We start from the raw sequence: 12,924 nt of genomic DNA on the forward strand, positions 1-12,924 counted from the left end.
ATATGGCTGCCAAACTCGCCCTCTCCCGCCCCTACCACAGCTCTTCCACGGCAGCGTTACAGGAACTCCACTGGCTGCCGGTCCATCTACGCGTTCGCTACAAAGCAGCGTGCATTGTGTTCAGGGCTATCCACGGCCTGGGCCCAATCCCTTTGCGGAGAATGTTTGCCTGGTACCTTCCATCCCGAGCTTTACGTTCCTCTTCATCCAGGCTACTAATAGTTCCGCGCTTCCAGAGAGTGAGGATGGGTGGCCGATCGTTCAGAGTAGCGGCGGCCAAACTCTGGAACTCCCTGCCAATATCCCTGAGAAGTCTTGAGGATCTCTTAGCCTTCAGAAAGGTGCTGAAAACCTACCTCTTCCCTAGGACAGGCTAAGCTGCTGAATTTGTTGGATCATGGGTCAAAGCGCCAGGATGCCCTTGGTGGTGACAGGTTTGCGCTATATAAGTATACCACAATACAATACAATACAATTTAGCAGCCTAACGCCAACACAGGCCCCCTTGCACAATGTGCAAGGGTGCCTGCATTGAGGGGAAGAATTGTTTATGCGCAGGAAGGAAAATCTGAAATGGCGTTTTGTAACTTTTATGTGTGCTGCTTTGTGCAGAACACAAGAAGTTGCACTCATAAGTTTTTTTAATGATTATTTATGTGCAGGAAGGGACACCTTCAATGAGGTTTTGCTGTTTCTATGTGTGCTGCACAACGTGCACACATGGAAACAGCAGAAACAAGGAGAAATAAAGCATTCCTCCTTGTTTCACCAGGGTAAGACCAGGCCACCCTCATAAATAGGAGGCATCATCAAAATCAATGGGTAATGCGCACTAAGTAAAGCTTGAAAGGGTGCCTTATTTACAAGGCAGCGTTATGCCACATTAAGTGACGTAACGCTGCCTTGTAAATAGGGCGAACCCCATATTGCCACAGGAAAGAACTAAAAGTGACATTCCTTTGGCGATAGGGGCTTGTAAATATATCCCTTAGTGTTCACCCTCGGTACCGCACAGATCTCATATGAAATTTTGGGATTATATTTGCTTATTGGTTTGCTATTTAATCATATGTAATTGTTTAACACTTAGAAAAAATATCAGGCCAACAATGCACCGGCTCGGCACCAAAACATAATGTAGGTATTTCTCCCAATTAGTACCCAGCACCATTCTCTTTTCCACCTTTCATCATATGACGCAAGCCCTCTCAATGAAATATGGATACCATCAGTGGGTGCCATAGAGCAATGTTCTCTGAATAGGAAACGATTGCGGTCAGGATAAAGGGACACATATTCACTCGAATTTTGTGAAGAGATCCTGGGACGATAGGAAAGATGGCATTGACTTTGTAAATGTATTGTACAAAACATATTGAAAGCCCTGAGAGATGGTGTTTACTCTGAAAGTCACCTCACCACCAGTAAACAACGTTGACTCTTTCTAAGCACATAAAACCATGTTTGATGTACAGCAATCAGCTTCTTGGTAATTTAATGTAGAAGTTCATATCACTCACTTTATATTATGCTTCTGCTTCAAATTCATCAGCATTCATACCTCCTTTTTTAGAGAAACATATAGCATTTGATTTTAATATCCTCTTATAGCCTCTTCACTACAGACCACCATGAGAACATAAGACCTACTTTGATTTTACTAATACTTAACATTACACGGAGGGAAACAACAACTGCAATGATAGTTACCTGCTCCTGAAATATTTTTGCAAGAGGAGCACAGTCGGTTGCCTTAATAAACCTGACGACATCGCTCACACTCCACTCCAGGGGGTTGCTTTCCAGAACAAGTCTTTCCTCCTCTTCTGCTTTCGGTTCCTATTACAAAAGAATATGTGGGAAGTGAAATTTGGTTGAAAAAAGTCTGAACGATCTGCCAACAACATGGAAATCCTCTTAAACCAGGGCGCAGTTTCAACGCACTAGCAAGAAATAATTTGGTTTACATTTATGCACAATAAGCTGAAATCATAACATTATCTTTGCTCTGCAAACGCCCCTTTAATTCAGTAAGGGAACAGCGTGTCACCTTATTTACATTGCTCATAATTAAAAAATGTTTTTTAATATTCAGAATTAGTGATGTGTTACCTCTACTTGGTCATTGTTGCCACAGTTGAGCATAGAGACTCCCAGAAGAACCCACGTTTGTGATGGAGTATCACACACCAAACTTTAAATAAGGCGGAGAAAACAAGTTTTGATGAAGGAGGGATCTCCGGCTATAATACATTATTCTAAATTTCTAGGACGAAGTGTGTAACCCTTGTACTAGAAAGTGCAGAATAACGAGACCAGGCACTCATTGAAGCAGCGTTGGTGAACACAATGTTTTATTTCATTTAATGCTGAGAGCCAGTTCCTAAAATCTCATTGAAAGAAAACAACCTTCTGTGGAGAAGTGTGGCTCAATGGTTAGAGCAGCAGACCCTGATGCAGAGGTCTAGCCTGGGACCAGGGTTCAATTCCCATCTCGGTGGGTCTTGGGCTCAATTCCCTCGGACCTGATAATTCTCGCCTCGGTGCCTACTCTAATCATGGGTCCCACTCTGCAACTCTGGGCAATAGCTTGCTTAATCTCCACAACGGCCCCAACAGCGCTGGGCTGTCTGGCTTCACCTTGGGGGTTCCCAGGAGTGGACATTTCACAGGGAAAAGCCAGGAAGGGTTCCACAGCGGTATGTGTACAGCGCCAGGAAACCCCAGTTGGGGTATAAGTGCGCTTTACAAGTACAAATTCATTTCATTTCATTTACCCTAGAGAGGAGGACTTGGGGTTACAGAAACAGTAAAATAGTAACTCTCAAATCCATCTTAGGTTAGACTAAGTTGTGTTTTAATGTTCACAGATTAACCTTTAATGGAAGTCCATGGGAGGTCCTGACTACAGAGTTTCTAAGCCAGCAACAATGATTTCGACCACAGATATTATATTCAGGAAAGATAAGCAAGTAGTAAAACCTAGGAGTTAAAACGGATCTGATAAAACGATGCCTAAAAACGTAGTAAAAAGTTTCTTGTAAGTGTAACTTAATTAAGGGTGTGAGAAATATGTGTTTTTTTCTCAAATTTGCATGCATTACACAAAATAAATGCCAATATCTAGAGTAACGTTCTCAATAAGGGAATACTTGAACAAAACTGATGTGAGGAGAAATTGTCAGAAATTGTGGCAGATATTTTCTACTGAAATCAGGCTTATGTGCACAAAACCAAGCAATGTGAAATGGGAACTATGCAAGATAGTGTCAGTGGAACAAATATTTCACACACGCTTAATTTTCATTCCAATCCAGCATGGGAAGGAGAATTTTATTTTGATAGTTTAATATGAATCTCGAAATACTTAGTGTCAAACTATGATGATTCGAATTAGCGGAGGCAACTGCAACAGTATGCTGGGAAGGTTTGTTGCATATGAATTTATTATGTCTGATATACATTAGTCCATTGACTGATAATTTAGACTTTGGTGGATGATGGCTATTCCGGTTCCTATAAATGCTGTAAAGTTTTGACAGATGGATCTGTCAAACTGGACGGCTGTCCATCCAATGTTTCCAACGCTTTTTTAAATACCAAAAGCAGTCTCTAAAAAGTGGGAGTTTGTTTTTGAAAAATGAAAAACTAATGAACCCCACATTATGGGGCATATTATCAAGGGGGTTTATCTCCGCTTTTTTGGCTTTAAAAGCCAAGAAAGCAGAGATAAAATTATCTCCCTATTACCTACCTGTCGCTAACACCAGTTAGCGACAGCTAGTAGGAGATAGCGACGATCTTGGGCCCCACTTTGCATGTCAGTGATATTTATCACTAATGAAATGCAAAGTGGGCGTGCCAAGATGTTAGCGACTGGAAACAGTCGCTAACATCGCTATCTCCTATTACCAATTTATGGAGATATTTGCGCTAAGCGCAAATATCTCCAAAAGCTAACACCTGCCCTGAGCAGTTCTTAGCCATGTTATCCAATGGGAGGTGGATAACATGGCTAAGAGCATTAGCTCAGTAATGCATGAATATCACTGACTTTTCAGCGATATTCATGCATTGCGGCTGATTTTTATTGCATTTGCGATAAACCTTGGTAATACCAAGGTTTATCTGCGATAAAAATTGCCGCAGCTCACCGGTAAATTTTTGTCTCTAACCAAGCAATAGCGATAATTATCGCTATTGCTTGGTAATATGCCCCCATGTTTTTTGCATGGTGTGGTGGTATTTTTTTTCTTAGTTTCCTTCAACCTCAGGTTTTACCTGGCAGTGAAGGAAAGCAAAAAAGAAAGCCATCTGATCACTGGGTGGGCAGTTGGTGGAATGGCTACCCTCCAACGTCGAGTACTCAGTCGTGCCATTGGAGGGGTAGGTCAGCAATACTACCACAGTAGGGCTGACTCTAAATCAGGCGGGCAGACTGTGAATCTGGTGGTGAAGGTACTCCATTACCGCAGTGATGGAGCACCCTCTCTGCCAAACTCTAAAGCAGCACCTTAGCCTTTCTTTGTCCTTTAACTGTTGATGAATTTAGCTGGAAGTGACCTAGGTTTACTAGATACTCAAAAAAGTGATGTGGTGTATGTAAGCAAGAACTCTCATTGTGAAATAGTCACATGTACATCACAAAATAGTTAAAGGGAAATGATAAATTAGTCACTAAAGTCCTTCTTGTAGATTTCATTTTTGTTACCCCCAAAAGGTATGGCAATGAGGTTTGTACAAACAATAATTTTTTAACAAAAGATGCATTTTCGTGGAGTACATTAATCTTTTTTATATAGCAATAATATTCAAGTACACTATTATTTTAAGACATGGTACTCAAAATATTTTCTTCTACATGTCCAATTGGCCACATCAATGCTGCTGCTTTGTGAGGGAGACAGGAGGGGGTTGGGTGGAGGATATTTTTGAGGACAGAATAAAATAAGACATTTTCAAAAGATTAGTAAAAAATGCCTTTCAGATATTTTTTGCAAATTTTTCAGCAGAATATTTAATACTCTGTAGCACATACATTTTTAAATTGTGTAGCGCATGTTATTCTGTGTGGTTGTGTGTGTTGTACATTTTTGAACTAATGACTTGGTTTAGAGGAAATTTTAATTATCCGCATCGCTGCGGCGGCTTTTCCCGCTGTGTGCGGCAATTTTCAAAACACCGCGTTACATGACGAGCTCAGCTCGTCATCAGCATACGAGCGCCGTAGCTGATGACGAGCTGAGCTCTTCATCAGCAGCGAAGAGGTTAAGCAGGTGTGAATATGGTAATTTTATGTAACGAGATAAAGGTCAAATTACCGAGATTACACCATTATGCCATGCTACCTAATGAAACTGCTCTTTGCGGAGAAATTGTAACGTAAGGTGTACATTCAGGTTATTTTTGAGTGTGAACAGCAGTGTTTTGAATATGAGTTGCAGTTCTTTTAATGCTGGAAGTCAACAAGCATTTATGTTAGATTTTTTACCCTAGCGGACCGTACGGGTAATTTTCAGTGTGAAAGTACAAATCCGAACATGAGTAGTAATGTTTTAAATGTGAGTGGTGGCTCCCATAATATGTGTGGTAAGCAAACATTTCAGGTAGAATTTCTGTTACCCGAGCAGACTGTCGGGTAATTTTTTAGTGCAAAAACTACAAATCTGAGAGCAAGCAGTAGTGTTTTGAATGCGAGCATCCAGAAATCAACTCGAAACTACATTACATACATGCACTATTTTGGTAAGTTTTTGAGTGCAAGATGCATATCACATATTTATGCGTAATTATGTTGTAATTTCACATAATTGTGCAACAGCAAATTACGCAAAATTTCACCCCGCCCCCCCCCCCCCACACACACACTAATGAATTGCATATGCACAGATCTTACTATCACAGGATGGGACCTCATAGAACTACAAATACTCATCCCTTTTTGCCCATGCACCAACCTGTTTTCTAGGCGGTGATTCTCCTGTAACACACACAAATCTGAATCCTGTAGTAATCACATGAACCAATAGAGCTCCTACCAAAAGAGTACATTTCCACAGTTTTGTTTAACTTGCATTCCTTTTTTATTTAGGGTGTGTGAATTACATTTTATATTCAGTGACATGCAGGTGAAGTACCAGCAAAATAGTTGCAGAATATTTTATTCTTTTTAGCTACCTGTCTGACCCCCTCCCACACTCACTGATCCTGCCTCATTGTACTTTTGAACCTAGTTCCCACACCCATTCATATACTTCCATAGCCTTAGCCTACGACCATGGCCACCTTGCTGATAGTGAAAAAGCTCATTTACAATTTAAAAATGTAAACAACATTAATTTAGTGTTGCTAACTGTAGGTCTTAAAATAATGTGTACAACATAAATGTGCACAAGTTTATCTTTCTGTAAAACCGAAAAATATTGTGAATTTCCATCTGCTGGTCTGAATCACCACTGTATCTTTCCTTAGATAATTTGCTGTAACCTTTCAAGACTATAGCATGTTAGCAGAAGTGAATATTTCTATTTCCTATTATGTGAAGTTTATTTCACCATGAAGCATGCAGAAAGAATGGTGTCACAATGTGAAATAAATGAATTTATGCAATGTTAATTTAAGTTGGTGGAAAGATCTATAATAATGAATGATTGCACAGTAGTTAATAATGTGCTATGTATTTTAATAAATATAGATATTTCCGGGTGGAAATAAATAGAATTGTATCATTTTTTGTAAGATCTTGTTTAATAAATCTGGTGCTGACTAAATGTTATGAATTTAAAATTGTCACAATTTGTTTTGTATAACGTGTATCGACAGTATAGATAGACTCCGGTGGAGTTCTTTTTGTATCTGGAGTTTCATTCTGCTCTGATCTCTGTCGGCCTGTGCTGCCTTTTTCATTAGGAGCTATTTTTGCTAGGCCACTTAATTTTAGTGAATATTTTGCATAATAATTTTAGTATTGCTTTGGAGCTCTACTGACTGCAGGCTCACACGGTTGCACGGTTGGCTTATTTTAACTTTATGTCAAACTTGTTGGACAAGTGCACTATTTACGAGTTCTCTCTCTCACACTGTTATTTTGTCTTGGGCAGAGCATTTTAAATGACCTAGTTCTTGGATTTAGTCATTTTAATCTGGATCGTGTATTGTTTCTTTACACAATTTATGTATCTAGAGCATACAATTGATTTTCTGCATTGTACTACTTTTTTGGCTACATTAATACATCTAATGAAAAAAGACCAAGTGAGAGCCTTTCGGTAAATTATTTTTGGCATTGTTTTAAATCCACTTCGCCTGCCATTGATGTTGTGCCCCGTGATAAGGGGAACACAAAAATACCATACAATATTGTTTTCTTTGTTTTGCAGATTTTGAACTCTTCTTTTAGAGGAATTTCAGCTTGTAGTATGAGCAGGGAAGCCCTGCTTATACAACAGGCTGAAATTACTAGAGCAATAAAACGCAGACTGAGTAAACAGTGTTTGTTAACCAGCAGAATTAACAAAAAAATGGAACTCGAGCTTTCTCTGCTGCAAGTCTCAGTTTGCCAAGGGTCCTAGAGAATGGTCTGTGGGCCATAAGGAACTGTCTGACGTACCACTGGCAGGCCATGTGTCGTACATGGAGTACCACTGCTTTAAGACATGGATCATCAAATATCAAAGACAAAAAGGAAATTATCTCATAACGAAGGAATGCATTTAGATAAATAATTCACAATCATATGGATTTTCATGAGTTTTCTCGATAACCAGTGGCTGGGTTTGAACTAAGTTCCATCTTGTACTCACACTCTTGTTGGAATTCTGCTTTTCTCTCTCAATATGGGAGAAAGCTCGTGTTCTCCGCTCTCTCGTCTCCTTCTTTGCAGCTGGGTGTCGAAGAGACTCTCTACTGCCCTGTACGGTGACCGTTCTTCTTGGCCTCATAGGAGGTATATCTGCAGAGGATGTGTCAGTCTGGTCTTCACGCAGCTCAGAGCTGGTTTCTTCACTCCCGGACTCTTCTTCCATCCCTTCAAGGTCCTCACCATCACTCTCCTTTGTTTTTTTAAAGAATGTAAGAAAAATGTTTGTTGGCTGATTTACAAACAGAAGCTTTTGATCAAAATATCTTGCTTTTTGTCGGAAAGATTATTAACAGTCAGCTTATATCATTAGTAAAAATCCACATACCTACTCAGAAAGCAACCCTTCACTGAGAACCTCTTATGACCATGCAGATAGCATTACTATGGCATGTCAATAGGTTTCACACTTGACTGCAATTTCTGTCTCTTCTATCTTTCAAATTGGTCATTATTTGAATCATGTCATATCATTTTGAAACATTAGGTGTGCATATATTTGACTGAGCTAGTATTCATGTCTAATGAACAAGTTACTTACCTTTGGTAACTCCTCATCTTGTAGAGACTATCTAGCTGCAGATTCCTTGCCTTAGAATATTCCCCAGGCGTCAGACTGTATCTGGAAATTTTTGATGAGCAGTACCTCTGTACGCCGGTTGATCGTGGCGTTGTTGGACTCAGTGTGCCATCATTGGTGTCCTCTGCTCCGGAATATATATATATATATTGACACCACCCCTGCGCATTGACGTCACTTTCTTTTTGTGACTTTCCACACCAGAAGTGTGAAACTATGACAACTGGTGTGCTAAGCTAGGATCCTTAAAAGAGATAACCCTTTACACTATAATTGGACCATGTTGGAGAGAATCCCCTGATGCTGTGCCCACTGGATCTTCAGGTCCCATTGCAGAGCCCGCATATGCCATGGGCATGTGTCACAAGTAGGATGCAGAAGGCCTTGAGTCCCAGCAGCCTTAGAATCAGTCTCCCCAAATTCCAGGATAGAGGCTAAAACATCAGTATCATAGCTTGTATATCCCAGACTCACCACTTGGAAGGACAGGCCCCAAACTGCACTGTTTTCAGAACAGCTCAGATGAAGGGGAGCATCTGAGGAGGAGGGTGTGACTTTAGCATGTTGATAGTGTACCCCAGCGAAAGCAGGATGTCCACTGTAGTTTGGGGGTGTGAGACTGCCTTGGGGGAACATCCGTTTCCCTGCAGCCAGAACAATGACCTGCCTTTACAACACAGCCACTTCCCTGACTGTGAAATTACCACACATTTCTTTAACCTGCAAGTTATTAAAACAAATTGCTCGAGGGGGGCACGTTGTTGAACTGGTGTTGGATTTTTAGTCCAAAACCTTCCCTACTGTTGCTTAGATTGGAGTCGGAATAGTAATTTCTAATATTTTAAAGTCCAGCGCCCACAAAAGGCAAGTTGTTGTTAACAACTTGCATGGTAAAGTAACACATGGTAATGTCGCAGTCAGGGTAGTGACTGCATTGTTAAGGCATGCAGGGCAAATGCATGCGGGATTCTGTCATACAACCCTGCTTTGGGCGAGCTTGCCTTCAACAGCCAATTGTTGAGATTAGGAAAGACTGGCACTCTTGTTCTCTGCTTGTACTGCAACCACCGCCACCACCTTGGTGAAGACCTGATGAGAGCTGGTAAGGCCAAATGGGACACTGGAAAACTGGAAGTGCTCTTGGCCCACTGTGAATCACAGGTAGGGTCTGTGGGCAGGCAGGAAGGGGATGTGAAAATATGCTTGTTGCAAGTTCAACAGTACAATCCAGTCTCCTGGGTCCAGGGAAGACCGAACAGGAGTGATCATTCAGGTTTTGCAATTCTCCTCCTTGAGGAAGAGATGAGAAGGCACAGGCCTATTATAGGACAGAGGCCCCTATCTTTCATTGGCAGCAGAAAGTAGCAGGAATAGCAACCACAACCTAATTCTGATGTCAGCACCCTCTCACCAAGAGAGCCAACACTTCCTGAGAGAGTAAGGGGAGATGGTTCCCCATCAGCCTGTTAGCATGGGGTGGTCACAAAGGGGTGGGTATCCCTTTTAGACGATCTGCAAAACCCAATGGTCAGATGATACTGACCTCCAGTGGTGCAGATGTTGGCGGATCCAGCCCCTCACTGGATGTCCATGATGTTTGGAGGGCAAACTAAAGGGGTTTGGAGGCTGCACGTGTGGGGAGATGGGGGACCGGCCCAACCCCTGGCTACCCTGTCCCACATGGTCTATGGTGTGCATGTCCTGCTACAAAAAGGTTGTGAAACCTGCTCGCCTGGGTGGCTGGGAGAGTAGAGAAATGGTTAAAAACCCCTTCCATGAAAGGGGAGGAAACGGACTGGGGCTGGCGAGGGGCCATAGAAAGACCTAAAGACCTGGCTGTAGCCCTGCTTTCCTTAAAGCAATCCAGAGCCCACCTTCCTGCCAAACAAATGGGAGCCATCAAATGGCATGTCCATGAGGAAGGCCTGGACATCACCTGAAAAGCCAGTGATTCACAACCAGGCGTGGCGAGTAAGGGCCACCAACAAGTAAATCTCTTTTCCCAGCGAGTCTGTCGTATCCAGGCCACATTGTATGGTGGACTTGACTACATCTCTCCCGTCAGTCATTGCTTGAGAGAGTATGGATTTAGGCTCCTCTGAGACTCAAGTCCCAGATCATATGGTAGGATCGGCCTAAGAGGAACGTGGTATTCACCATCCCGGCAGAAGAGAACATCCTCTTCCTGAAGGTATCCAGCCTCTTGGGTTCCAACTGTAGGGAAGGTGCTAAGGTTGATTTTGGAAGTGAAAGCCTGGAGCTTTCCGGGGTGGGGTGCTGAATGAGGAAACTGCGGTACCTGGGAAGGGTCAGTGGTGGTAGATAATTGTCCGGTGGGCAAGAGCACAAGTGCAGGGTTTGAACCATGCCCCAAGCAAGACATCAGTGAGGGCTTCATTGTAAGGGAGAAGTGGTTTAGATGTGGTGACTCACAGTTGAAGAACCTCCATCAAGACATTTGTCTTGACTACCACTAGGGGCAATTGAAGGTCCAGAACCTCAGCTACCTTCCTCACCAAAATAGTGAACGAGGTACCTTGCCCCATAGCCACGATAGAAGGCGAGACCAGGCCAGTGTCTAATGAGGTGTCCAGTCTACTAGCATTTGCCATATCTTCATACCTGATGTCCTCAGGGTCTTGTAAGGGCTGGTAACCATTAGGGTCCTCCAGTTCAGACACAGCTATATTCAAATCAGTCTTGACCCAGTGCCTCAGGGGAACAGTCCAGCCCGAACTGCCAAGCCATGTCTTCCCTGGACCGGAAACAAGCATCCTGAGACCGGTTTCAGGCTAACAGGCCTCATCAGCCAGGCTAGCTTAAATCCAATGGCAAAGTGAGCAAGGAACCTATGTCTGGGCATATCCTGCCATCTTAACGCAAACAAAGTAAACACAAGGAGATGATGATCGGAGTGCTGAAAATTTTCAGGGGTGGCAATGTGAGCTAAAGAACGATGATGGATTCAACCCAGATCTGTGACTAGGGGTGAGTGTCTAAAAAGTTTCAGAAACTCAATATGAAATAAGCATGTCCAAAACACCTGGAATTACTGTTAACACATCTGAAGTTAAATAGGCTTGCAGATGAATTATTGCATTTTTTTTTGTTGCATTTATATATTCAAAAGGATTTACAATAATGATGATGAACACCTGCAGTCACCATGCTTGATATCCCACAGTGTCCTTGTGTTCATAAAGAGCAACACGATTTAAAAATATGACCAATAAATCACACTGCATCAAAATGCAATGAGGTTATGAAGCACAAAGCCCAAGCTTTATCAGTTCATAAATGCCATGAATCACTCAAATGACACTGAACAATGCACAGGGCCAAGTTTTTCGATATTCTCATTACCCATTGATCAGAGCATGCGACCTGTCAGTGCCACGCGATAGAGCCCCAGCTTCAGTCCAATTTCTGTCCCAAAATACACTATTCAGGCAACTACTCCTCCGAAAGCCTACCTCAGAAAGCCATTGTCGTCTGAATGCAGCTGGAAAAGAACTGTCAAGTAAATATTAGAAAAGGTATCATCTTCTAGCCAATATGGAGTATTCACATTGAAGCACTTTTAATAGATATATTCCTCTGGGAATCAACAGAAAAGAGGGGTTCTCTAAATCTTCTGAACTTGAACTAAGTGTGATGTAAGTAATTCTTAAATTGTTATACCTATTTAGAATGCCTGTAAGATTGATGTTTGTTTTGAATTATTATTGTTATAATGAAGGACTGAGAATAGAATAATAGTTTTTTTTTAAATGCTTATATATATATTGTTGTTTTTTTAACTGTTGGAATTCTTTACTTTATCTTCTTTATATTATTATTACTGATATTGCATAACTGCTTTTTATGGTCAACTTGTTTATACCGAATGAAGAATTTTGAATTTGAATCTGAACTGGCAAGAACTTTTCAATGAGCATTGCCCTTGGACCATGGCAATTTAAGAATGTAGACCAACCACATCCAACATGAGAACAATCGGTCATGTTTGCACTATATATAAAACTTTATAAATAAATAAATAAATCCATATGAAAAAACATAAATGGAGGGCTGAACCGCTCTCTTCTGTTTAAATATCATTTTTGCAGCTTGACATATCATAAGGGCAGCTAGCGAAAAGTAACAAATTACCCTGATCATAGTTTCAATGCCATCCTATGATAAATGTGATATATATCGATGTTATGAAGGGTACCAGTTCTGATGTCAACCTTATAATTTCTTCGAACGATGCTCAAAACGCGATCAAATTTGACACAATGACTATTTCTTTAATAAGAAAATAGCTTCAGGCTGCATAATATATAGGCCACATAATATATATGCCACTTTCTCCTGCCATTTTAGATCTTTTTAAACTTTGCTATAAATGATATGTAATTAAGAAACTGGCCTCGATAGCAGGCATGAAATTCAAATAACTGTAATCCAAAGACATTTTCAAAACCTATGTTTATATTAATCA

The 12,924-nt window shown here is 41.2% G+C and overlaps 1 protein-coding gene across 3 annotated transcripts in view; it reads right to left on the bottom strand.

Annotated features, from left to right (window-relative positions):
- SFMBT2 (Scm like with four mbt domains 2) overlaps positions 1-12,924 on the bottom strand; it is a 916,952-nt gene that overhangs the window by 7,353 nt on the left and 896,675 nt on the right. For all 3 annotated transcript variants that reach the window (XM_086918957.1, XM_086918956.1, XM_086918958.1), the window contains 2 exons: positions 7,803-8,051; positions 1,711-1,839 (listed from right to left, as the gene is read on the bottom strand). In XM_086918957.1, the coding sequence (XP_086775083.1) occupies positions 1,711-1,839; positions 7,803-8,051 (378 nt within the window). The remainder of the gene's footprint in view (positions 1-1,710; positions 1,840-7,802; positions 8,052-12,924) is intronic.

This window comes from Lissotriton vulgaris, chromosome 1_1 (assembly GCF_964263255.1).
Source record: "Lissotriton vulgaris chromosome 1_1, aLisVul1.2, whole genome shotgun sequence".
Classification (NCBI taxonomy): Eukaryota; Metazoa; Chordata; class Amphibia; order Caudata; family Salamandridae; genus Lissotriton; species Lissotriton vulgaris.